Raw genomic sequence first — 27,952 nt, forward strand, 5'->3', positions numbered from 1 at the left:
TATGTTAATATCATTAATCATATTGACACAGCTGTGGCCTCAACAGGGTATTCATATTTAAATGTCGCAAACAAGGGCTTAAAAAGCACATTGTAACCATTTTGATGCTTTCAAACCAATGGTTACCTGGGAGTCTGCTGACAAAGGGGAAGAATAACAAAGTTGAAATATTCCCACACAGGCCCTCATTAACATAAAAGCTACCCAGGAACAAGCAGGCACTTGATGTGGCACAGTGAGAGTGTTGCAAAATTAGGATCCTCACAAATTGCCACATACAGTATGAATTGGAGGCTGGGGAGAGAAGGGTGACAGGAGAAGGAGGGCATAAAGAGCTCTTACTGTAGCACGCAAACAAAATGAGATGGAGTGTAATTATCTAACAAGTGCATAATGTGTCCACTGGCACTGCACTGATTGACTCAAACTGGCTCTGCTACAATTGGATAGATCTCCCTATTGTGATCGATTTTCTTTTCCTCAGACGTCTTAACTGCTGCATCATTTAGAAATCATGTATTAATTACTGTCTACAGTCTTATACTGCGAAACCCTCTTTAACTATGACCTTGTTTGACAGATCATTATTATTGATATGATTATTTAATAACTAGTGATCACTCAGCCTGTGAGATTACACACTCATTTTGCTGTTTGATCACTCATCAGTGTACGATTGCCGTGCAGATTTTTGATGTAGTTGTTACCACTGAGGTTAATAACCACAAAAAACATCAAGCAGCATTTATTAGCTGTTAATTTATGAGGGGATGTGTTAATGCTTCTAAATCCCTTGTCTTTATTGTCACATTGCTTAGATTATATGACATGCCACTGACGTAAATTACATAACTGATCGTGGCTGTTATTAGAAAAGTTGCTCAAGAAAAGAAAAAGAGATAGAAAGAGGAGAGCAAAAACAAAGAACATATCATGTGATTTGTACCTAAATCAAGTAAATCATTATGTCTTCTGATCTGCATGCGTGCTATTATTGGCACAAATATCTAATTTGAAAGAAGGTGTGAGAACAAGCCAGGAGCCTTCATAAAGAGAAAAAATAAAAATTCCATAGCTAAATGTCAGATGGTGTTAATAGGGGAGCTTTTTATCCTTTGTTGATCTGGTGTGCGGGTGCCTGTGTATGTGTGTGAGGATGTGTATTGGTTAAAAGAAAGGTAGTTTAAATTAGGACAAAGGGTGTATAACACTCAGCAGTGTCCTTGCTCCAGTGTCATTTAATCAAAGTGCATTTAAAATGGAAAAAATAAATGAATTTGAGGCAGTGTGCGCTCTTACAAATGTAACGGTTCGACTGGGTAATGTAAGCTTGATTTTCTGTCTTTCAAAAGAACGGTATGCATAGCTGTTAATGGGCTTTCTCTTTTGGTGCCAGAGTAAATAAGCGCTGCAAGATGAAAAGCTGAGGCATTGATTTCATGAGCAGTTTTGACTCAATACACTTTGTCATTGTCTCTCTTTCCACCTTCTTCTTTCCTCTCAGTGCTCATGCATCATTACATCATTTTATGTCTGTCTGTTTTTGTATGTTTGAGTGTGTGTGTGTGTGAGCAAAACTAGAATAGACTACAATAGGCCAGTGTAATACCAACTCTGAGCTTCCAGTGCTTTTGCTGTAAATTGTTGACAGTAGGAGGAGTCACATTCATTTAAAGACCTCTAGAGATGTCCTCTCCTTCCTACCACCAGCACCGCCACCCACCACACACACCTACTGTACCTCTTGGGGAAGAGAGACGAGGAGAGAGAGCGGGGAGGGAGGGGTGGAGGGAGATCGAGAGAAGAAAAAAACAGATGAAGAGCCACAGTTTCCTTGAAATTAGCTTGTTGATGTGTGAGAAACTGAGAGAGGGAGAGAAAAGATATGTACAACAAAGACAAGTGGGTGGAGAAGGACTTGAAAAAAATTCTCCAGCTCGGTGTCTGTAACGAGAAGTGGGGAGTCTTTGACAGTTCTCTTCCAGCGCGCAGCACCAACCGGAGTCAGAGGACTACGTTTTTTTTTCTCTCCACAAGGAGAGTTACCCATACGAAACTGAAACAAGACACTGAACTGATAGGAGGCATTAAAAACAGATTAAGAGGCACGAGGGTGACCGGAGGGTGCCAAGGCGATGGAAGCTAACTCCAAGAAGCATCGATTTAGAAAGGGTCGGAGTGCCACCTTCAGCATCGATGGCTTCAACATTACCATAGGTAAGAATGTGTAGGGTAAGCAGAGCACGAGGAAAGGTAAAGTGTGTTTGCATGTGAGCTAGATGCATAAAAGTAACATGTGTGAGAGAGAGGCGTTTGGCACCAAGGTAGTGGCATCGTTAAACACATCAGATTTCAGCCTCTGCACAACTCAACACATTAGTCCGTTCAACTTAAGTTGATGCTTGCCTCTGTAATGCAACTACACCATGGAAACAAGGGCGCTTCAGACTAAAGCCGTGTGCTGCTGACGTCACCAGGAATTCATTCTATTGTCTTGACAACTGGAGTGTTGAACTTATGTGCCACTTGCCATGTGTTTTTTTTTTTTTTTTGTAGCTACTGTGAAATCTCTCATAGGAGTGAGTGTTAAAGCACTGTTGAAAATAGAGCGATGTGAAGTTGCTGTGCTGTGCTGGAGACATTAGAGTAACTGTCCTCAAAACTGGCAGTAGTTCATGAGAGCTTGTTTGACAGCTGGGTTGTGAACACGTTGTGATAATAAACTGAATGTGCTGTTGGTCTTTCACAGTAGTAAAAAAGAAAACTTTCTTAAACGTTTTACCATAGAGCTCCCTTTGTTAAGACAGTTTGAAACACTGACAAACTTCATGAGTTAAGACTAATACTGCAACATGTGCATTTGCATTTGGGCATAGGATTTCAAGGGTATTTCAACCCTGAAACATATAAGGTAGAGAACTGTCACTGCATTTTTTTGCCACACCCCAATCAGTGTTGTCACAACAGGGGTTTTACCACACCTGCTGCAATGTCACCGGGTCGAAGCCATATCAACAAGCTTGTTCAATCCGCAGATTGCATAATTTCAATTATACTTTCACTGAGGATGCAGCAGGGTTGGAAATATATGGATACTAACTGTTTATCTCATATCTATTTAATCATGTGCGATTTGTTAAAGCTACGCTAATCCATATTTTATGTTAAAAGCGGGTCAGATGACTAGTGTCCTAGTCCTAACTAGTGACTAACAGTGTGAAAGGTGTCGCTCAAACTGACAAATCCACAGAGAATTATCACCCAGTTTAGTACCTCGCCTCACCTTTACTGAGTGTTTCAGCATCCTTCAGCTCATTGTTTGTTGGTTTTACAGCCCACAACTTTACTGTGAACACAGCAGTGAACATTTAGCAGCTAAAGAGCCAGATATTTCCCTCAGGAGTTGGTGGAGACCACAAAAGAGCTAAAAGACATAATGATGGATGCTGTCAGACAGTTGTTAGGCTGCCAGACACACAGCTCCATGTGAATGTTATTGTTGCTCTGCATCAGCTGGATGTGTAAAAAGAGAATTGTTTGCTCTTACATTCACCACTACTTCATGCCACGATAATCTCATTTTGTTTACAGCTTACTTCGCTGTCCCGAAGTGGCAAACAGAAAGAAAAAAAAAGAAAAAAAGAAAATTATCAAACTGCTTTAATATGGTTTTAGAATGTGTGCTATAAAATAACATGTTAGTGCTAACTGAAAGAGATGCGCTCATCTAATACAGAATCATCTCATATGTGAACAAGTTATCACTTAAACTATATTAAATGATAGTGAATATATTAATTACAATATTTGTGTGTAAGCTAGTCTTTGCTGCTGTGACACTATATGCTGGAAATTTCTGTTAAATTTGGGATTTTTCAAGATGTGTCCATACAATTGTGAAGACAGCTCAAATTAATTTCTCCATGTTGGTCTGGTCAGTGCCACCTTACTACCGGATGCATTCATTTCACCAAGGTTGAACTGTGAGCCATGAACTGAAGTGTTGTTATTATTGTGTCGCAGAGCGTACACTGCCCTCCTATCAGGAAGCACCTAAACTTGTCTGGATGATGTGGATATACTGATAAGGGGAAAGTGTCAGGGTTTAGGATGTGAAGAGATAAAAACAGGAAGAGAGATGCTCTCAAATAAATTCCAGGTGCATTTTTTTTTTTAAAAGCAACCCTAAAAGATTTAATGATCCCACTGACAATGGACTTAGTTTTTTCCGCTTGCATATACACATCCTGTTACCTCTAAAACCCTGCCTCGATCACATGTGGCCTACATCTCAGCCATACTACTACCCACAAGTATGGCAGTTGTCATGGTAACTTACAAGTGTCACAATCAATTGCTCACTGGGCCTAGGTTTCAGTCCGCACAGCATTTTGCCAATCACCTCCTCTGAAGCGTGACTCCTGAGCGCTGGTACCTCATTGCCTGGCTGGACACCTTGTGTTCACTCCTCTATTAAACTATGAGCCTCAACTGTAGCTGGCAGCATGTGCTCAGATTCCAACTGTGGCGTTTTGTCATATGTTAGGCTTTGTATGTTTTGTTGAGATTTCACAGCTCGTGAGGTGAAAAAGGATTTGAATTTTTCAGCTCATCTGTTGGGTTACAGAGGATCCAGCCTACCTGTGGACATGTTGTTTTTTTGTGTGGTTTTTTTTTCATCACATTTTTCACTCTTGCTTTGTCGTCTTGTTGAATCTTTGAAAGTTTTTTTCATCCATTGAGCAAAAGAGATTGACTATTGTTTAGGTTGTGTCTGAATTTGTGTCTTTGTGAAAGACAGTTTTTGCTTGGTGTCAGTTTTGAACAAAGCATGGCCCTATTGAAAACAAAAGTTGTAATTACTGACATGCTCTTTTTTCCTTGTAGCTCCTAATATCCCATTGTAAATACTGTTCACACTTGACATGTGATTCTTCTTTCCCTAGAGAAATATTCTCCAAACATGTTTTTTTTTAAAATTCTGAAATAAGTGTAAAAATACACAATTTTGTGTATTTTCTCCTAGAAAAAAAATATCTTCAACCTATAAATATGTATGACAAGCAGAACACTGTAAACATATACAGTGAAGTTGACAGGTTATTATGCAAAAAAGTGTGCTTATTTTAGTGCACATAATTATTGATAAACTATGACTTACTTGCATATGGACATAGTGTGTAGATACTTGTATGTTGATGTGTTCTGAGAAATGTCTTTCAGAATATTTGAATTTGGATTTTATATAAAGGGTGATGTATTTAATTAAGTATAGCAGGAGATGTGTCACATTTACCATAAGTTGTTGACAAGGTGTTAACACTCTAGCCCTCTCCCTCTAACTGTGTAACCCTAGAAGCATCACACCTCAGAGCTCTGGGACTATAGACAGTCCTCCCTGACTGTCTCTACCCCTCATGCATTCTCAACTCGAACTGTTGGTTTCAGCAGTGTCCTGAAGGCAGCTTTTTTGCTAGTTTGTTGTAGTTTGAGCTGCTAGTCAGTTGAGTTTAATTAGCCTTATTTCATCTGAAAAATCCTATCTCAGTTTCAAAACTTGTCCTCGGTACGTGATAAAAAAAATTAAACTGAAATTTCTATAAAACAACAATAAAACTTAGACAATTAAAGACTTACAGTACTCATGTCTCGATTTCACATCTGCTACTTCTGTCTGTCATTGTCAGTCCAGCATACAAGAAGTCAAATGTTCCAATGTAAAACTTGTGAACTGATAAATGATGGAATTCAATTTCAGATTGAACTCACAATTGAATCATAATGACTATGATTAAGATGTGACAGTATTTTGTTATGCTTTGCTACACAGGGCAAAGTAGGACTGTATTAAACCTGTGACAGGTTAGATTATCTTCATAAACTCTCACTTTGTCTGTCTCTGTGTTTGTCTGGGAGGAAAAGCTGCTAAAAGCAGACGGGGGCAGAATCAAACATCAGTGTGCACATGTGATGAAGTTCAGATTTAGTTTCAGTTTACACACACACACACACACACACACACACACACACACACACACACACAGTTGGTCTGTTTCCATGGTGAGAACATAATACTCTTCCTCTGTGTTCCTTTTTATCTACATGTCCTATAATCCAACCAATGGTTTTCACACCAATCTCGTTTATAGACCTTCTCTGCCTGGTGAATGAACACATCTGTCAAAAACAGTGGTGTGCACCTGTAACATACATAGTACCATTAGACGACAATTAAATGTATGCAATTAATATTCTTTATTGTGGTTGCACGTTTGTCTTCATTAGAGAACAGGGGGGTACTCTTGGAAGTAACAAAGCGTGAATCCTAAACTCTGTGTTGATTCAACTAGACAGGTTTTTGGTTTTTGAACAAGAATTAGTTCAATCAGATCAAAGTAGGCTCATTCTGACTGGAGCTTATTTTCTGTGAAAAACCATTGTCAGTTGAGCGCTCATAAAATAATTTGCCATGAGAAAAGAAGAGCAGAGCTTCTTATTCCACTCCACTGGAGCAACAGATATTAATGCATGTGTATGCTGAATATAGACCTGCCTTTTTGTAAACAGCAGCACAAACAGTGATGCCATCGTGGAAAAACAGCACTGACACTAGCTCTTTAAAGTGTAGTGCAACCTGTCCACATATATCAGACATTCATTCAATAGTAAATTGGCGGGATGCTACGCTATGGTATATTGTCTGTAATCTGATGGTTGCAGAGACGTTTTTGCCTGTAGCCAGGGTCACAACATAATTTTCCCTTTACGCTACACTTAAATAGAATTTGTTGCGTCTTCAGTAATAGTGATGTGACATGGTTTCGAGTGAAATGTGAGTGAATGTGTGGGCTCGGTTCAAGTTACAAGAGTGATTTAAATCAAATCCCTCAGATGTGATTGGATCACTCAGTGTGATACAGAGCTATGCAGAGATACAGAGCTGCTGAGGGCTGACACCTCTCTTACCCTCACTGTTAGATCAGGAGAAGTGGGACGAGGGTTAAATGAATAAATTCAACCTTAACCACATGTGAGCAAACTCTTTGCCAGCTGAAATCCAAACACATTCCTCATATTAAGTTTTGTGGTGTTATCTGGTGAGCGGGTTTAGCTACAGGCTCCAAATCACATTTGAATTTATGTAACCACCCATGAGTTCAATTTACAGGAGGAGAAAAGAAAGGGAAACGCCATAATGGACTTTCTGACACAGAGAGGGAAAATGTATTTTATTTCACTGTCTCTAATTCTAGCCTCAAGAGTCTCAGTTCAAAAGTTGAGTTCACTCTGGGCAACAGAGTTGGAACAACTTGTAACTTGTATAAAAAGAAGACCTTTAAAAATGTTACAAAACAAAAAAATGTAAATGTATTGCTTTCACTTCAACAGCGGAACAGTGGATGATGTGAGCTCCATCACGTTATTACGGCGGTTCAGAAGAGCCCAGAGAATTGCAAAATTAAGCTTTTGACTGGAGGACCATAGCCTGCTCTGTCTATACCTGCACATTAATGCTGTGGAATGACTTCATTTTCACAAAGTCACCTTCATTTACTGTGATGGAGAAGTGGGTTCCTTCAGCCAATTACCTGAACCCTGAAATATAATTCACTGATCATTAGTAAAAAGCCTTCACGTAGAATAATTTCTTGTTAAAGCTGAGAAGTCTTCAATTCTGTGGCGTTCTTTTTTCTGTAATGAGTCTCACGGTTTATGTCCAGAAATGACCACAAAATTGGCCATTTAATGTTCCAGATAGACTGACACATCGTTTTCTGGGATAACCCCAGGCCTACTTTCAATTGTGATCAGATGAGGCGCTGACAAAATGCTTGATTTTTCACCCATATTTTGAGCTTTTTTGACAATGCATATAAATACATCTGTTATTAGTGTGGTAAAGAAATTAGGATAAATTATCCTGGCAATATAAAAAAAAGAAAAAATCTTGAGAACTATAGACATGCATAGAACATGACTGCTAAATCAAACATCTTCTGAGCTTTTCTAAACAACTTAAACTCAAGTGAAGCACTCGTCAGGCTCACAGAATTGTTTTAGCTGTTTCCCAAGATGCTTTCTTTAAACTTTGCCTTGCTCTTAACTAAACACTAATTTTCAAATCATCATGAGATAAAATATGAACTTTTCTGTCAAAAACATTTATTGAATTTGTGTTATTAGAGTCGTGGATGGATTAAGAAATGGGCAAAGGCCCAGGGCCCTGAGAGGTCAGGGGTGCCTCAAGCCAGAGCCTCTGTATAAAGTGACAGTCAATGTTTCTTGCTTAGAATTTATAAGGCTCAGTTAAAAGGCACAAAGTGGCCACAATAATTTGTCAAAACTATCCTGAAAAGAGGCAAAATCACCACAAAGACTTTCAATCGACCACAAAGGGAAAAAACTGGTACAAAAAGGCAAATTACCACATTTAGATGCAAAACTGTCCCAAAAAGAGGCAAAATAACCATAAAGAGATGAAAAAACGACTACAGAGGCAAAAAACTGGTTACTGGGCAACTTTTCTCATGACTTTCTCACAGTCTGAATATTGGAGTCGACATCTTGTGGCCAATAAAGAAACTGCATCTTAAGGGAACTTGCACATTGGCTTCAACGTTCAGCTGTGTGGGTTGTGGAGCATCAATCCTCTGGAAGGATTTATAGGAAAAAGATTAACTGTAGGACTGAAAGCATACACTTGGCTCTAGATGTTATGTAGTGTAATCGACTTTTTCTTGCTCTCAAAATTAAATTCTGACCATGCCGTCAGAGACTGGGCACTATTGTTCAGTTTTGCAGTGTTATTCATCAGGTGTGCATTTGTCCTGATCTTCTCCTCGGCCATAACAGCAGTGGAAGTCAGCGCAGTATTCTGAAGCTGCAGCTGAAGGTTCAACCAGTTCATTCAGAGATGGCCTTCAGCATATCACCTCAGCTGTAATTTTCATAGATCAGATTAAATGACTCTTGTCTCTCCTCTCAGGTTTATCATCAATGAGTTGTTTTTCTCATAACACGGCTGCTGACTGGATGCGTTTTATATCAACTCTACATACTGTGTGCTGGGTTCAGTGGGCAGAGATTTCAGCAGTGCACCAGCCTCTGAAGCGACAGCAACAATTATAGTACTTTCACAATCACTTAAATCACACTTCAAGGCAATTTTAGGGTTTAATGGAACAGTAAATGACCTTCCTGATTCCGCACACTCTTCTGCACAAGATTCAACACCCATTTTATTTAATCTCCAAAAAAACATACACATAAAATGTAAACATACACACACAAAAAGAAATAAATGACTGAGCCAGTGAGGGCAGGATGGGGAGATTCTCATGTGCAGCATGTGGGATAAATGTTTGTGTGATTATGTGTGTACCTGACATTTTCTGGCATCGCTTGATTCTCTTGCATCTTTTTCTTCCTCCAGTGGCAAATGAAGACGGAGAGAGCTCCACCAGACCACAGGCCAGTTTTGCACGTAAGTGTAATGGTCGTCGTATATTAGTCATACTTCATTATTTTCCAGTTCACTGTATTCAATTCATTTCAAAACATTTCACCAGTCAGATCAAAGCGTTAAGGGGTCATTTTAGGTAGAGTTAATGAGATATTAGCTGCTGAAGGAAAATGTCGGAGAATGGAGTTTTGCTTGTTATCGCAGCATAAAAAAAAAATCAGGAACAAAATTTTCCAGATATAATTTCTGAACATTTAATATTTAATATAATTTTTAACATAAATACTGAAGTATTTTCTGCCAAAGGGAAAGAAAAGAGAGAGAACACTGTTAGATTAAATATGTTTCATTTATTTTCTTCTTTCAGTATATCGCAGGTTTCGCTCGCTGTCTTAGAAACAGACGATAAAAGTATGACACATTTATTTTACATGACATCTAGAAGTCTCTGTAATTGCAAAGTTGGGTACCCAAATAGGCGTATGAGCCTATAAAGGTTGATAAATGCTCTTCCAAAGCAAAGTCTACTAGTTGCAGTGGTAGTCCTACTTGTCTACTGTGTAGTAAGCACAAGGGAAAACTAGCATTGGCAATGTACATCCACATGGGGGCAGCATTGTAAAGGCACTCGATCCTCTTACTCCCCTATAACGCACAAATTAGTTTTGTTTGGTAATAATGGATGCAAACAAAGGAAATATTGATTCATGTCACCATGCAAAAGGACTGTAACACCAATCAGGCTTTTCTTGTTTGCTTTTTTTTTTTTTTTTTGCAGGCTCAAAGTCCCAGAGTGCTTTGTGGAATGCCATCACGGCGGGGATGGGGATCAAAGGCAAAGAGCAGAAAGGCCCCCTGAATGACCCGCGGAGCCCTGAAGAGATTCTGGCTGACGATCTTCCTGCAGCAGATGAACCAGACGCCACCGAGAAAACGGCCATCAGGTTTGCCAACGCTGAAAAGTTTATTATTGGTTAATGATCATGGGGTGAATCCAGTGTCAGGCTGCAGTGGGACATTGACAGCCATGTCCAGCTCATTATCTTGCACAGGTGTGATTTGCATACTGTCGATACACCTCGTTAATAGTATACAGAGAGGACACATGGCAACGTGCACGATCAGGCATCTTCTGCACTGTATTCGTTTGGAGTCTGTGACTTTGATTAATGTGAACTTGATTATTAAGTTGGTAAGATTTGAAGTACTTCCTCTGCTTGCTTTCTATGAAGAGGATAATCTTCTGTCTGACATTTAGCATTCTTGATACACACACACACACACACACACACACACACACACACAGGGTGCTAATTGCTATGTACGGATGCTGACCTCAAGGGATGTGGGCATGATTGATTCCACCTTGATAACAAGGACTTCAAACCACCATTAACATAATTTGTTGTCACTTTTAGAATATTGAACGTCTTTTAACGCCTGATTCCAATTAACCTTGATGGCTCTGGAGACCGTTACAAATGCCGCAGGTGGCAAGAAGTGAGCATTTGTCAAAGGATACTAAAAATGCACCTAGTGTGCGATAACACGTTTTTGATTGTATGCAAAATAGACAAGGAGTCATGGCAAGCAGATTTGATCGGGTTTTTCTTTTTATATATTTGAGTAGCAAGCATTTACAGAGATTCACAGTTTGTTATATGTTTGGTATGAGATTGTGAAAATCCCATTTGACTTGTTTGTCTAATTTTCTTAACTGCAGTAACACATGCTTGTTTTCTAGTGCTTCTCTATGCTATCTCAAATTACAGTGCCGTTGTTCGCAGCCATAGTCCCCCATAAACACAGATCCTTTTTTTTTTCCAGAGCAGGGCGGTGACAAGGAGAAAGTGATTTTCCACTTGGATGGACACAGCCTGTTCCTTCATTTAAAAGCTACAGCCCAGATTTTAAAGAAAAACATAGCCAGTGCAGTGCAGCTAAAAGCACCCTCATCTTCTCTGGAGGAAACAGTTCATTTGTCCACAGAGACAGTGACTTACTTCAGTGTGCTTCATGAAAACATAGCTCTAGATTTGAATCAGGGTGGGGAACGAATGCCAAACATGAGCTGAGTGCTGCGAAATCTTTGGCCGAGGCAGAACAATTTGCATCACTGCCTACTGGCCTGTGAGGCAATAATTCATTTCAGTTGCCCTTACAGTTTAAATGAAGGAAAAATATCCTAAAAATACTGAACCTGCCAGGCTTTTGTTTATTTGAGTAATTTGACTGGTGAAATTGTGTTTGCAGCCGGTGAAAATGGGGATTTACCAGCACATGTGGCCTCTGGAAAAAAAAAAGCTGCGTTCTCCAATTTGGTTTTCATTGCGTCTATACCACATGATTCACACCCAGCCATCTTCCTCCTTAATACTTTACCTGGGAAATCCCACTAAGGTCAGGTGAAGTCTCCAGCCAGGGCAACAATGGTTAATGGAGGGCAAATCCACAGGGAGTTAAGGGGATCTACAACTGAATGACAAATGGCAAGATTATGGTACAGGGTGATTAAATGACCGCAGAACTAGCTGTAATCCATAAAATGATGTAAGCACCGTGTCACCTCCGAGGCCACGGCGGGCTGTTATCCTCCAGGCGATGATAATTAGATTTTATTGGAGAATGGAGAGGGATCACATGATGTGTAGCAGGCAGGACAAGAGTGAGTGAGTTAAAGGACAAGCGGTATTGACTGTCATTAACCGGGTTTGAATAAAGGTAAAAGTCATTTTAGGTGAATATGGTGAAAAAGAGATCAAAGATTTTGATTGTGTTGCACTATTTCCACAGTCCATCTCCATTCAAGTATCCTAATGGCCAAGTCATTGTTCTTCCAGTCAATCCAGTTTACTAAGGCGCTTCATTGTCTTTGTAACATTTTTTCAGATCAGCTGACAGGCTGCCTATAGTTCTTCACATAGCAGCTGCTGAAATAGTTTTAGGATTGCAGCTGCTGCTAAAACACAATTGAGTGCATGCTTAGTCACACAGTGAGGGACAGAAAAACAATATGGAGACGTTAGTGTATGAACACACACTGAGTCATCGGTGCGACTGGCGTTATGCTGGTGTTTCTGCTCATTAGGGGAGCCTTATGCGTTTTAAAGCATTGGCTAGCTAATGAATAGGCAATAAGGTGGCTTCATGCAGAAGGTGACACCAGCCATTTTTATGAATGGTATTGTATATAGGAGACTGCTGTGTTATGTTTACACTTAAGTCAGCAATCACTCACAATTTGCCACTTGTAGCCTTTTTATGTTATTTATGCAGTGTCACTTATGGTCAGTACACCCACATAAAGAGGGTGGACAAAATCAGAGACACACTTGTGATGATATGAAATCCAATAACTCCATGCAATAAAATCCAACTGTCACTAGTCAGACAACCCCGAGAAATATTATATATATCAGCATGTGATTAGGACACATCCAGTGGCATACTAAGTTATTGATTAAGAACGATTGATGGAAACTCATTCAAAGTTCATGAGAAAACGGCTTTATATTCAGCAAGAAAAAAAGTGACAAAAATATCTCTTGTTACTAAGATCCAGTGTTAATGGCTATTAGCTATAGAGCACATTTCTATTGAACAGGGATTAGTATGAGTAGAAAAGTGAGTAGAAAAGCAAATTATGTACAGTGACAAAAAAGTATGTTGCTTATTTTAAATGGCGGGTACTAGAGTTATACACAGTAGCATCAAAACACATCACAGATACAAATATTCAAATAGCCATGCACACATGCAGCTGAAACTCAGACACACTCCTGTGGTCAGCAGTGTGATTTATCCATTGGTTAATTGGATGCTGTGCGGCGCTGTGAACTTTGCAGTTGATTAAAGCGGCTGTCTCCTCCGTGGCACTCCACAGTTTTGGACGGTGACCCCTCCTTTGGCTGTAACCGCAGGTTCACAGACCCCCACTGGCATCCCTTGTGCAGCAACAACCTCCATCACTAACCTCACTAGCTGGCTAATGAGCCTCCGCTGGCCATTGTGACTGGAAGCACATGGACAAATGGCGGAGCTATTCATCAAAGTGATTGAAGTGTAACCTCACAGTTATGATGTTGAAGAGCTGCATCACTGCTGTCTGCCACAACAAGCCACATATATCTGGATTAGACTTTCATACACTATGAAAAACACTCAATAAGAATGGTCAATGTTCTCAACAATGGGAAACAAAATCGAACTTCAAATTGTAACTGAGCCAAAACACTATTGATTTACTTATCCAATGTTGTTGTGCAGAGGTTCCCAAAATGTGAACTCGTGTTACTGTAGGTTAGTTATACGTACAGTATCTAAATACTGCTTGGGGTTGAAAAAGCTTCCAAGCTTTGCTGTAATTATTATATTTATTCCCTTGTTTGCAGCCTACAGCCTTTCACTAAGAATACATTTTTGGTTATTGCTTGAAGTATAGATCAACAGAGGCAGCCCAGTTTGAATTATTTAGAAGTGTAAAGGTGAATGGAATAGAAACATATTCCATTTTTACAAATAAAATCCTTTTTTAAAGTTGAAACAAAGATGAAATAAAGACCAAAAATTCTAAAACATCGTATGTAACAAATATTTCCAAAAAAGTGGTTAAAGAGTGTGTACACATTTACATCTGCTGTGATAAGATCTGTCCATTTTCTTTCACAAATGGGCTTAAAATACATCAAAGAGATTTCTTTGGATTTGCCCTCACCTTTACCCCATACCTCCTGACCATCTCAATAACAGTGCATTCACTTTGCCCACATTACAGCCTTTAAATACACTATGTGAATTGCAGACCGCTCAGCTATGATGTGAGTAGTCCTCTTTTTGTCGGCTTTGCACATATTGTTGAGCTAATATAGTTGTAGGATCAGAGCAGTTACAGGCAGTGAGGCACTTAGAGTGAGGTAGCAGAGTATTTTGTCTGCGCAGCATAAATTTGTTGTGATGTTTGTCACGTTTGAGCTGTCTGAGTTCATGTGAGTGCGCTGTTTCCTAAGCCTTGACCCTGAAGTGAACTCTGGGACGGGAAATCACCATCTATCGTGGACTATTTTATGGTGCGGCAGTTAAAATGAGACGTTAAGCATGTAGACATACGCCCTTGTACACACAAACACTGGCTTTTGAATTACATGCAACATTACATGCATGTCCAACTGTCCATCTTAGAGTGTGGGACTTAATTTCCATAATTCAACTTTCACTAAACAATAATAATGTCCTCTACGGGTTGGGATGCTTTTCTTTAAATCAGTACTCACGGCTTTGAAACACTTTTCAAAACAGCTGCAATATATTTCAAGTTAAAATTAAAGCTCAATCACAGGACATATTTGGCATTGGCAATGACTCAAATGGTACAAGTGGTTAGTACTGCCAACTCCAAAATAAGTGCAACCCCAATGCTATTTACACTTGTAAGCTGCCTTTAGCTCTTTGTTTGGGGTTATCCAGTCTGTACTTGGACTATACAGTTGCCTCCCCCATCGTCTCTCATTAACACCCTCAGTTAATCCGTCCAGGACCTATAGGCACCATATCCAGCTAACAAGCTCAGACAACCCACTGTACACAAGGTGACGCAATTTGTAGGTTAAATCAGATTGAAAAGTTTGAGTTTGTGAGGTTGCCAGGGACATTCAGTTGGATGATAATACTGACTTGTATCAGCTTAAGCAGTGTTAATTTAAGTAGGCAACTGTTTGCAAACATATTGGCCATTAAAAGCACTTGGTAAGCACTTTTTTTTTTTGTTTGAGGTTGCAGTCAGTTCAGTAAGACTAAGATTCTACAGCCATGCTAGCTCCTCTGTAGGGCTATACGTTAGAACAGTGCTACTTTGAGCGGGTCACAAATTGGACTTTTAAACATGATGGTGGCGCTAGATGAAATGTCAGGAAATCATCCTGATAATGAACCTACAAAATGTTGTGCCAATCCATGAAGTTGAGATATTTCGGTGAATTAGTGAAAACTGTGGCCTGCTGCTGGTGCTCAGGGAAAAGTCAGGGCAATTTCTCCTGTACGAACATTGAATACGTAGAGCAAATTTCTTTTGATGGATTTTCATAAAATTTGCTACATATCGACGTCTCCAGGTTGTAGGGGGAAGTAGTCGAGAAGCCATCACTGCAGTGGCACCTCACGTGTAAACCCGCTTATAACACTGTAATATATGTAAAGGATTTCAGCTTTTAAGCACTTTGCTAAGAAATCTGTCCAGCAGAACCTGGAACTGATTATATGTTGAAAACATAGTCATCAGATCCCATTAAAATTAAGGTTATAATATTCAAAACTTGAATTTTCTATTAAATTTCATCCAGTTTTCAGAGACAGGTGGACATCTTTTCTACCTCTGCTCCATGGAATCAGTTTAACTCACCTAAATCTCAATTATTATTAAATCCCTGATTACATTATGAGCTAAATGCCAAGAGATCTGGTTACATGTACCAATGGTGAACTGCTGCCCTGCCTATCTCTTGCTAGCTTGTTGTTCCTGTAAATCATAAGCTAGAAGGTAATTCCTGCTGTGATTAATTAGCTATTCTACGGCACTTTCACATCCAGGTTATTGGAGGTTAGACAGAGGTGGTTCTCTGTCATAACCAGTTTCAGTCCGGTGTTTAGGGAATGAATCACTTCCACATTTGCACAGAATACCGTCATTACCTGAGAGAGATTGCCATCCCTATAGCCACCATTTTAGCATCAATAAAAACAAAAAGAACACTTAACACTTTAATCCCAGATAAGTGATACAAATACTGTGTAGGCTGGACTTTATATGCCACATACTTAAGCCCAACATAAGTGCTGGAAATGAATCATTTTATTAGCTGCAGTGACAGTTTAGACCTTTATAACCACGTGTATGAGAGAAGGCCTTGTTTAAAGAGCCTTTATGCTACTGGAGCCTGACTACTTCCCTCCTCAGCTCGGTCTCGGTTCAGCAGTTGTACGCATCACCTTTGACCTATAGGAATCTATCTTGGGGATGAAGTAATAGGAAGTTTCTTCTCTGGGGTATTTTTTCACCTCCATCACCCTCCAAAGAAATATAGCCTGATGGCCGCATGCCCTCAATTTCTCCCACCCATCCTTCCATCTCCACTACATCCAATACAAAAAGAGAAATTAAGTATAGATGGGGAATCATATTTTGTGATAGATGATCTTCACCAAAATGTGGTCATTACCGCAAAGGCGATTGCTATTTTGATGCATAGATATCCTTATCTAACTGCCTGGAAATTTAAATGAGATTTGAATTTTTCATGTACCTCTAAATGGCTGGCGCTGTTAATGTCTTGATTTCGATGTGTGAGCTTTGAGGGAGCCCGAGCACAGTGACAAGAATACCTCAGCAGAGCGTAATTTCCAGCGGGTCCCTCTGTCATAGTCATACGAATAATTTCTTTTTCATAAGACTTGATTCATTAGGTCTTTTTTGTGAGCAGTTGTTGTGATAATAATTAATCAGGGACATATTTTGATTATCATCGTGTGAAGGGACACAATCAGTTTTTGGCTCTTGTTTTGGTTCATCAGTCTTGAAATTAAATAAAAATGTTGGCTACATGTGTAAACCTCATTCACTTCCTTAATCACTCATTCAGACACTTATTATTGTTGTGTGTACCCCCCCCCCCCCCCCCATATTCTATATTTGCTTCTAGTGATGAATTAATTTGCTTTGTATGGACTTTTATCTTTAAGAATATCTCCTTCAGACTGCTAATTACTCTCAGTTTTGCGGACAGATTGCTTGGCAACAACAACAAATTATTTGGAGATGAGCAACAAGTAAAACACCGCTGGGTATTCTTAATATTTCATCACATACTCAACATTGCTGTATTGTGCCCTCCAACAATGTCGGGGTCCAAAAAATCCACACAGTTGTGCCCCCCCCCCCCCCCCCCCCCCACACACACACACACACACACACACACACACACAAGGTGTTTCATTCATCAGCTGGCAATGTAATTAAAGTATTCTCTGAGATTCCTCAGGTGCAAAGGCTGGAGGCCACATCTCTCTCCACAAGGCTGCATTCTTGATCCTGCTATCTCATGCATCAAGCTTTTTTTTTCTAGTAAAAGTGGGACGCTAGAAATATTTTCTCTTTAAGCCTTTAGGATTATATTAGCTCCAAAATCATGTATTGAAAGTTTTCAGGCAATTAAAAGTGGCTGAGAGATCCACATCAGAAGCAATATGTAAACGTTTGAACTACCCTTTGTTAGAAAAGGTAAAGATGGGGGTAATTCAGGCCAGTATCCAAACTGTACAGCATATATACAATGTCTACATTCAGTGCAAGAAGTAGGGCTAGCATGTCTGACATTTTATGCAGGAAACCAGAGTTAGCATCCTGTCACAGACTCGGAATTAATATTTCTCTTTTCTACTTACTGTAAGTTGTTTTAGTTGGCTAGCGCTAAATATGTGGGTTTCCACGAAAGAGACTTTGTATGAAGTTTCTTCTGACCACGTCTTTGTTTATTGTGTAGCTGTTCCACACATTGAGGGTGGGATGACAAACCAGCTGTCATTGAAAGGAGCGAGAAAAAAAAATACGGGGATAAGATCTAGGGTGAATTAAAAAAGCTTGTGAGAAACGTATCAAATCGTACCTACTCTCTCAGCTCACACATCTGTCCAATCACTGCAGGAAATAGATGTGAATGTTGGATTGGCAGTTTCTGAAAATCACAAAAACTGTCAGATTCCCATGTCGGAAAAATCTTGGGGAGGGGCTTCAACAATCTGGCAGGCACCTCAGTTGAGGAATACTGACAGGACAGGAAAACTTAACCATAATTTATTTGTCATGACCATCATCTTTCCCGAACCTAGACTAAATCATATTTTCCAACAGTTTTGCCATTGGATGTAAAGAACAAACAAACAAACTGACGGTCTTGTGTGGTGACAGTGTAGAGGTAATTGGAGAATTGGGATATTTCTTCTTTTCTCCTCACATGCAGATTGTACCATCAAATTCCCGTAGCGACCGAGCCGCTGTAAACTTGAAACTACTGCTTTATACTGTGTATTTTTCCTTTTTCCATGTAAACACATGGTTCTGACTGCAATGCAGCTTAAAATGACCTTCCTAGTCCTTGCAGTGTTTTTGACAGAACCTTTCTCACCAGCAGGCTCAACCTTGTTCGGTGTCACACTTACACATACAGATAACACGGTACATCAGGTCCCTGGGGTGTAAACCTGTGAACAGCAAGCAGTGAAATGTGAAGTTAGTGTTGTGGTTTCTCCTCAAGTTGACCTGTCAACTCTGCCTGTGGCTTGAGCTCACCCTGGGACCAGCATACCTCCACAAAGGAGAGGGAAAAAACACTGTGACACAGTGATGAAGAGTGGATTGAAGAAAGGCAGCCTGAAAGAGAAAGAAACTGAAAGCCAAAGACAGACAGGGAGAAAGAGACACAGATAAGTGCGCCTTTGAAGAGAACATCAGCAGGCTTCATGGCACTCAGGCGAACCTTTCTCCTCCCTCCTCACGGAGGACCCATCTCAGCAGATGAAAGCAGGAGCCTCTTTGAGGTGGGGCCCTGGCATTATCCCTGCATCCTGCATCAAGTAATTGAAAGACCTGAGAGTATGGTAAGGGGCTCAGAGAAAGGGGGGCACTGGGCTGAGTCATCCTTGCAAGGTTTGGACTCGCAGACAATGAGGAAAAAAAGCCGTATGTCCTCATGGGTTTTTAGTAGACATTCATTGAGCTACGAACTAGCTTAGAAGAAAAATAACAAGGAATTGAAGTAGAGAAAAACTCAAAAAGCTTCATGTTTGTACAGAATATATTTCCAGCTATCAGTAGTAATATGACATGATATCTCTTGTTAGGCACACAGGGAACCGAAAAAGTTGAAAGTGAGTTCGGTGAGTTTATTATACGGTTTATTAAGAATAAAATGACCAGGATATTCAGTGCTAAGCACCTACTGCGTTTTAATTGTAATTACCGATGGAGCTTTCATTATGGAAGGAATATAACACAGAACATAATGCAGGAACTGGCCAGTTACGGCGGCTGATATAGCTGCGGGTGCCATAAAACAGTTAATCTTGAAACCGGCCTCCCAATCACCGTGTTATCTGACCAAATGAAGCAGAAAGGACATCTTTGCCTATTAAAATGTAGAGGGCGACACTGTGATGTTTGGATGCTGTAGTTTGCTGTTTGTATGTTAGAGCGAGTAGGAAAAAGGGACGGAGAGAATAATGTGTGTGTGTGTGTGTTATAGTGGTTGTATTTGTAGAATACGGGAGTGTAGTGAATGTGCTCAGTGGATCAGAGTAATCTCAGTCAAATCAGTGTCAATGCACCGTCTGCACGCTGTTTAATCCTCCCTGGCATGACATTTAATATGTTGTACAGCAAATGTATTGTCTATGTTTTGAGATGAATATATTACGTATCTAAAGCTGTTGCATTTGCACTCAGGTTAGATATTGATCTACACCTTTGATGAAGACATCAAAAAAAAATTACCTTCACATTCCTGATGAAATAAGCACACGTGTCTTTGAATTAGTGGGAAGGAAAAGCTGTCATTGTTGCACTGTCTCTCGGGGAGAGGTCCTGTTTAAAACCTTTTCTTTAACCAGAGGTTTTCTTTCAGTTCACTCACACCTGCACCGTGTCTTCTCCTAAAGGTCTCGTCCTCCTGTTCCTCTCCATCCCCACTTGTTTTCCCTCCCTCACTCCCTCTGGCTTTTCCAGTGGATGAAACAGAACATGGTCTCTCATTATCAGCCAGACTCCTCCCTCTCTTTGACTGGTGGTGTTTCTCCTCCCTCCCTCTTGTGTGGAGAGCTCGGTAGTGAGCGTTAATCCCGGATTGCGCTGCCCTGCCGTCTGCATCCCGTTGTTGCTGGGAGAGCATGGCACGGCTCCAGGACCCCTGTGCTCACACAGGAGAGAAGTGAGCGAATGACGAGAGAGAGAGAGAGAGAGAGAGAGAGAGAGAGAGAGAGAGAGAGAGAGAGAGAGAGAGAGAGAGAACGGAAAGAGGTGCAGTTGGGCTGTTTCACGACTGTCACAGATACTTGAGCGCTGCACCGCACTGTTATTGAGTTTCAGTCACACACTCTCTCACACATAAACAGGAGAGAAGAGAGAGAGAAAAAGGAAGGATGACGGTCGGTTTGTCGCAGCTGTGGGTGCTAATGTGAATGAAGAAAGAGGAAACCTCGGTCACGTCCTGGGTTCCACCACATCGTAAACCTCTCTCTCTCCTCGCTGTGGCGTCTTCCTCACCGCTCACACTTAAGAGGGATTAAACTTTTTTTTTTTTTTATCTCTTGTTGACCCATCCGGAACTCTGAGAGTCTCTGACATGGAGTCTCCAACCAAAGAGATAGAGGAGTTTGAAAGCACGGCCCTGAAGTACCTTCAGCCGGAACAGATTGAAAAGATTTGGCTCAGGCTCCGAGGACTGTGAGTATATCCATTCTTACTTTTTTCAACAAGTGTCTGTGTGAAGCAGGGCTGTGTGTGTGTGTGTGTGTGTGTGTGTGTGTGTGTGTGTGTGTGTGTGTGTGTGTGTGTGTGTGTGTGTGTGTGTGTGTGTGCACGCGCGCCTCTGCATGTCTGACAAACTGTATGTGTTTGAACAAGTCTTTTAATATATACATGTGAGTAAATGTGACATGTGATGAATCACAGATAAATTCTGATAAAATCCTGCAGGAAGGATACAAGAGCACAGGTTTCATAATACAAGCCTGGTTTCGTTCATCTCACACTCATGTTGTTTACAGTGTGTGTCAGTTGCATTGTGCGTGTGTGTGTCAGTGAATGGCAGAGAGCAGAAGAAAGTAGACTGTGGAAACATAAAAAAAAGTAAGAAATAAGTAAGAAAACAGAGGGTGAGATTGGAATTGCTGAAACCAAACAGCTGCTCTGAGCTGCTTCCTTTGAACTATTTTGAATGGTTTGTTTATTTTATTGGGCAGAGAGGAATGAAAAGGAAACATCAGAACCGAAGTGGTGACCAAGGAAGGCTGGTAACACGCCTCGCTGCAGAAAAACATGTTTTGTTAAGTCATTTAAGTACTTTTTTCACGTCATTGCACCAGTTTTTTTTTTTAAAGACACAAGGAAATTATGGAGTTTTGCTGCTCTTCTCATGACCGACTGGATGCTGCTGTTTTTTCTGCATATCTCATCTTACATGCAATGAACACCTGTTGTCCATGTAAGATTTTGATGCAGAAAGACTTTAGGAATTGAATGGTTGAATTCTTGTGTTTTTAGGTGAGCCAAAATTTTACCTTTAATCCATTTTTGTCTGCGTCTTACTGTGTTTTTCAGCCTGTCACACGCCCCTTGCTATTTCTCTTCAAATAATACAAAAACATCCTCAAGCCTCACATTCTTCATTTCTCCCAGGTCCTTTTTTTGAACCTCCCAATACATAATATATTTGATATTACTTTCTCCACATCCACCGACCAATCAACACCTCTGTGACCTTTCACCCTGAGAGGAAAGCCCCATGCAGTTTATATGCAGGTTTAAGTGGGAATTTTCTCTTATCCATTTTCAGTTCTCATCATTATTACTCATCAGGGGGAGGTGACGGCGGTGTTGCTAGGAGGGCTGTGTTTGGGGAGAAAAAACCCCCTGTAATGTTACTGCTGGAGGTCTGAATGAAATCCAGTTTCCCCCTGCACCACAGATGACGACTTGAGTGGATAAGCCGTGCACAGGGCTGTTTACGATTTTCTGAAGTTCATCTATCAGCCCTCCTCTGCTCTCACATCACTCTTATTTATTTTTAGTTCTTATCATGTCATGGTATTTCTGTTGTTGCGTGATTAGTAATTGTTTCAGTGTCAGAAGCCCGATAGGTGCCCCCCACCCCGCCACCATCATTTTCTGCCACATTTAGTTTCCTCGACTGGCGTCATTGTCTCCTCCATTTGGTCACTGTCACAAATTTCCCATCACAACCATCTGTCTTTTTGGAGATTTAATGGAAAGTGAATCAGATGAATGTAAAGGGGGTCTAGGACTTCTTTTTTTTTTTTTTTTTTCTTCTTCATTTTTTTTTCATCATGGCTTGGCTGCAGTCTGCTGGGTGCTCTGAGGGCTCCTGTTGCGTGTCAGAGATCACATTAGCCTTTAATCTCACGAAGAGCCTCTGTCTGAAGAGAGGGAGCTCCAACTGACAGGCAGGCCCCACAGATGTATGTGTCACACAGTGTATGTTGTCTGTAGGGAGGAAGCGACAGAATGCTGTATGTGTGTGTGTGTGTGTGTGTGTGTGTGTGTGTGTGTGTGTGTGTGTGTGTGTGTGTGTGTGTGTGTGTGTGTGTGTGTGTGTGTGTGTGTGTGTGGTGGGGAAAAGATGGGGAAAGGTTGACTGCGCTCGTGCTCGTGTGGATAACATAGATTGGATGTGTGTTTGAGAGTGTATGCGGCAGCTTGGTGACATTTACTGTATGTGCTGCCAGCTTATCCTCGGAGATTTGTTTGGCAGCTGTATGATTTGTGTGTGTGAGTGTGTGCGCACTGGATGGCTATCACAGCACTCTCTCTGGCACTGTGTACTCCACCAAGTACACCAATCATCCATGGAAAGGCAGGGAGACCATTTACTTTGGACTGTTTTCCCTCTGCTCAACCTTCAGTGACGCAGTGTAAAGCCTGGTGACAGCCACAGATCAAGGAATGAACAGCGTGTTGTGTTTTATTACTTCCTTCTGACAAATGGCCCCTTTATGTATTTGCATCAGTGAATGGATTCCAATGGACTTCCATTAATAAATTAGATCACTGCGACAGACCCGACCTCTGCGTCACCCACTGATTAATGGAAATCAATGAATTATTTAATCACTTGATCAACAGTTCATCACAGAGCGCTCCCTTAAGGGGAACTTAGATTCGGCCCAAGGAGGATCAAGGTGGCCGGCTGACCGCCTGATGACACTATCTGATTTGTGAGGTGCTGACTGAAATAAAAGAAAATCATCAAAACACTGGTAGAAAGTAATGAAGTACTTCTGTTTTACCATAGTATTTTCTTTTCATGCCATAATCATGTGAAAATTAATTGGCGACTATTGATGATCATTTTCATGCATAAAAGCCAAACATTTCATGGTCCCAGCTTTTCAAGTATGAGGATTTGCTCATAATTATCTTAAAATCATGGTGACTGTGGAGGCTTTTCTCCGTAGTTTTCCAAAAAACAAACAGCCAATTGATTAGTCTAGAAAATAATCAACAGATGAATCCATAACGAACTCATAGCGCTACCTTTCATAGAATAGTCACAATTCAGATTCACATAACAAACTACAGGAGTAAAATGCTACTTAAACACATGAGTAATATTAATCTAATGATGTCATGTATAATAGTATAACAGTCATGTTGGACAATTTTCTCCATTACCTTTATTTAAATAACATTGCAGGACTCTTACTTGTAATGGAGTGTCTTTACACGGCGGCGTCAGGACTTTCACCTTCCTCCACCACTGCTGTTAGCCGTCCGGCCAGCCAATCAGAAAGGCGTTAAATGTAGTTTATTTAAGGTTATATTTTTCCATAATAACGTCTCTGTGACCTTTGTGCTTACAATAATTCCTGGAATTTCCATGACCCCTTTCAGCCCACATCCTCATTATGCTGAGGACATTGCATTAAAGCCTTCCAATTAGAAGAAGCTCTGTGTTGTTGACACACACACACACACACACACACACACACACACACAAACACACACACACATGTGGATGTAAAGCGAGCTCAGTGAGAGGGGGAAGGGGCAAAAGGTGGGATAAATGATAGAAGAGGAGGTGAGGAAAGTAGGAAACATCAATACTGTTGTTCCTCTCTGACCTTCTGGTTTCCAAGTCACATTTCACTTCCATTTTGTTGTTTATCTTTATTTGTCTATCTCCTGTGTTTTGTTATCCATGTCCTTTTGTAAAAACTCTTCTCTCTTATTGTCTCCTCTTTTTTTTTTTTTTTGTCTTATGTACTCCGTGTTTCAAATTCCCAACACTCTCTTAAGACAACCATCTGACTGTGAGACTTAATGTCTTTTTAATTTTAATTGCTGGATGGACCCCAAATGATTGATTTAATCTTTTTTCCCTCACTAATCTTGAGGGAGCTCTCAACATTTCTTTACAAAGACTATCTTCCTTAGCTTGCAGTTTTTACACTGAGCTCCAGGAAAGATTGATACAGAAAACGATTGAGAAACAAATCAAGCTAAGTGCTGGGAATTGTGCCTGACTGGAATTTAAATCCACATCTGTAGTCCAGTGGCAGTGGGTCCGTCCTTCCCTCCGCTTCGCTACTATGAGAGCCTGAAATGTGTGTGTGTGTGTGTGTGTGTGTGTGTGTGTGTGTGTGTGTGTGTGTGTGTGTGAGAGAGAGAAAGAGAGAGACAATTTAGCTTTTAGAGCCATGCTGTTAACTCTTCATGTGTGGGTGTGCTTTAGGCCAAATGTTAGGGTAAGCGATAGTAGGTGTGTTTTAACGTGACTGTGTAGGTTCCCTGTGTGTGTGTGTGTGTGTGTGTGGTCGTAAAGTAGGTGGGATGTCATGGGGTGGAGTGGTGTGTGTGTGTGTGTGTGTGTGTGTGTGTGTGTGTGTGCGCGCGCGTGCGTGTGTGTCGATGCGTGTGTTTTTGCATATCATTACGCCTCTCTTAAATCCCTCATCTGCATAAGTGATTGTAAGCATTTGAATTCCTTTTTAAAATTGCTATGCGTGTGTGAACACAACTAGATAACATGACTGCTGAGAAATAAAAGCAAACAAACAGTGCAATCAAAAAAGACCTTTTCTTATTTACATATAATTACTGTAAATCCACACATTTGATCCAGCAGCATTCACCTGTTTGCTTTTTTATTTTCTGGTTTTTGGCATAATGTCTGTTCCTGGAGGCACATTGGCTCTCATGCAAGAACAGTTTTGTATTCTTATCTCAAAACACTCTGACTTTATCTGTGAGATTTGTGTTTGAGTGTTTTGTGTGTGAAGTGTTTCAAGTTGGATTCACCAAACCTGTCCTAAATCACTCATTTCAACTCACTGAGTGCCACCTGTGCACAAGTGTTTGTGAGATCTGATCATTTTGATCGGTGATGCCCCTAAAGTGCTTCCTGTTTGTGAGTAGGTTTTATTCGTGAAATTGTTCGCCCCAAGAGTAAGAAGAGGAATTTCACACCTTTTAGCTTCAAGTCTTGCTGTCAGACATTAGTACAACAGTAGTTATACTGGGGCTCCCAAAACAATTAGAAAATATTAAGCTGCCAATGACAGAAATAAAGATGGAATAGTTTGACATGAAGCGACATGAAGAAAAAAAACGAAAACAAGGTTTTATAAAGCAAATTGGTCCATTACTTAGATGAGAAGCAGCCAGAGGGGACGTGACTGCCAAAGAGATGGACAAGAAAATGATATTCACCAGGTGATGTTACACTGTTGGGTGCAATGATCCTGGAGAGAAACCTGCATAAAGAGCCTGAGGAAGCTGCTGGAGTGAAAGCACTTTCTGAGAAACTACTGAGCTGTCGAGGCTGCTCTGCCAAAATATGACAATAAAATCATGAAACCTACAGAGCGTCTGATGATGACATGGCGAACAGAATATCGCTTTCACATTAAGTTTATTTTAGTCATGTTATGTTATTTCACTGTGTGAAATGTATTATTTATTATTATGTGAAGAAAGGCAGACTACATGTATGTGACTTGTGAAACGGGTGTAGAGCAACTTCATTTATGTGAAAAGAGAAAATTTCGGGGGAATGCAACAAATTCTCTTAAATCGCTCGTACATGCTGAGAATGAAATTATTACGACAAGTAGTTTTTGCATGAGAGCCAGTGTTTTTTATGTGAAATAGAAAAATCTAACATAGATCACAAGAGTAACATTGCAATCGATGCCTCACTATCCTTGTGTTTGTTTTCACTGGCAGGCGCAAGTATAAGAAGACGTCCCAGAGGTAAGACTTGCTGCTGGGACGCTGGACCTCCTCCTTCTCCTTCCTTCTTCCTCATCCCCATCTCTCTCCACCTCCACCTTCTCCCCCTCCCACTCCCCCTCCTCCTCCTCCTCTTCCGTCGTTTCTGAATATTCCCCCTCTGCTTCTCCTACTCGCCTTCATCACTGGACCTTATGGACCTTTTTCTACCACTTTGTTTTCTTTCTTCATTATTCATTGTTTCTTGTCTCAGAAAGAACCTTTTGTAACTTTTATGAAAGTGCAATTTGAATAAAAGTTGTTTTCATTGCTATGGTTATTATCATTATTCTCCACGTCCATTGCTGAAGGCCTCAGTCAAACAAGTGAAACACACCATGTCACACTATGCATTCACAAATATCTCTCTTTCTCTCTTGTGTTGATTCAAGTGTCAACTCATCGTCATTACCAGATAACTGGCACTCTAATGGATAGAAATTATGGTGACACAGATGTTTGAGACTCAGACATCTGAGAACTTGAAAGCCTAACAAACAAATCGAGTGCTATGTTATCTTTGTCATTATGAAACTTTCATTTGTTTAGCTGTTGGAGATGCTCTGGGGAAATCAGGCTCTCCATTAACTGGGACTTGAATGCATTTATTTACAAGGGTGAAAGCAGGGATTAATTAATGCCACTGGATGAATGGATAATGTAGATTAAAGTATCATTTGTTAGAGATGTTTCTGTATTGATCTGAAGCACACTGTCAGTGTCCTTCATTATTCATTTCAGCTTCCTCTATGATAATTTTTTTCTGATGGAGAGGACATGTTTTATGGCTTCAGGACCCAGGAGACCGTGTACAACTGAGATGTGTAAGACACATCTACAAATGACAAAACAACTTCTGTATTACAATGTGTTGTATATGATCTGATTTGGGATCCAACTAGCGAGGTAACATGTAACGCATTATTTTTACAGTTTCGAAAATTTGTAGCCGAAATCCTTGAACTTTTTCTCATTTCCTAAAAATTGACTCAAATTTAGATGAAAAGTACAAGGATATTTCCATGATAGGCCAATGCAATTTGCTACTTATTATAATGGAAATGGAGGAAGTGTTAGCTGCTACAGTGTTAGCTGCTTGTTTTATTTCAGTTTTTAAGAAAAAACATTTTAGTCAGTGAGGATGAGTTCTTAGTGAGACATCAATATCCATCCGCCATACGCTATAGGTCCTATTGGTTATTTCCACAGACCTTACTTGTTACCTTACTTGTTAAATAATGTGACTAATTAAGATTCTTTGTTTGTTATTTCTATGAAACTAATGAATACTGACATCAGTTTATCAACGAATTTTCACTTATAAGTTGTTTATTTTTCATTAAAAAGTCTAATATAATGAATAACTGTTGCAACTAACACTTTTTCCATTTCTCTTATACTTAATACCATATTGCATAGGCCTTCTGTAGATATATCCT

The 27,952-nt window shown here is 40.3% G+C and overlaps 1 protein-coding gene across 7 annotated transcripts in view; it reads left to right on the top strand.

Annotated features, from left to right (window-relative positions):
* Positions 1-27,952, top strand: part of pde1cb (phosphodiesterase 1C, calmodulin-dependent b) — a 91,304-nt gene that overhangs the window by 8,826 nt on the left and 54,526 nt on the right. For 3 of the 7 annotated variants that reach the window (XM_056391105.1, XM_056391099.1, XM_056391100.1), the window contains 3 exons: positions 9,434-9,484; positions 10,242-10,407; positions 26,469-26,495. In XM_056391105.1, the coding sequence (XP_056247080.1) occupies positions 10,286-10,407; positions 26,469-26,495 (149 nt within the window). In that variant the 5' untranslated portion in view covers positions 9,434-9,484; positions 10,242-10,285. Of the gene's footprint in view, positions 1-1,811; positions 2,218-9,433; positions 9,485-10,241; positions 10,408-20,349; positions 20,949-26,468; positions 26,496-27,952 lie in introns of those variants that run through there. The other 4 variants (XM_056391102.1, XM_056391103.1, XM_056391101.1 and 1 more) reach the window with 4 other exon arrangements.

The sequence above is a fragment of the Seriola aureovittata genome, chromosome 12 (genome assembly GCF_021018895.1).
Source record: "Seriola aureovittata isolate HTS-2021-v1 ecotype China chromosome 12, ASM2101889v1, whole genome shotgun sequence".
NCBI classification, from domain to species: domain Eukaryota; kingdom Metazoa; phylum Chordata; class Actinopteri; order Carangiformes; family Carangidae; genus Seriola; species Seriola aureovittata.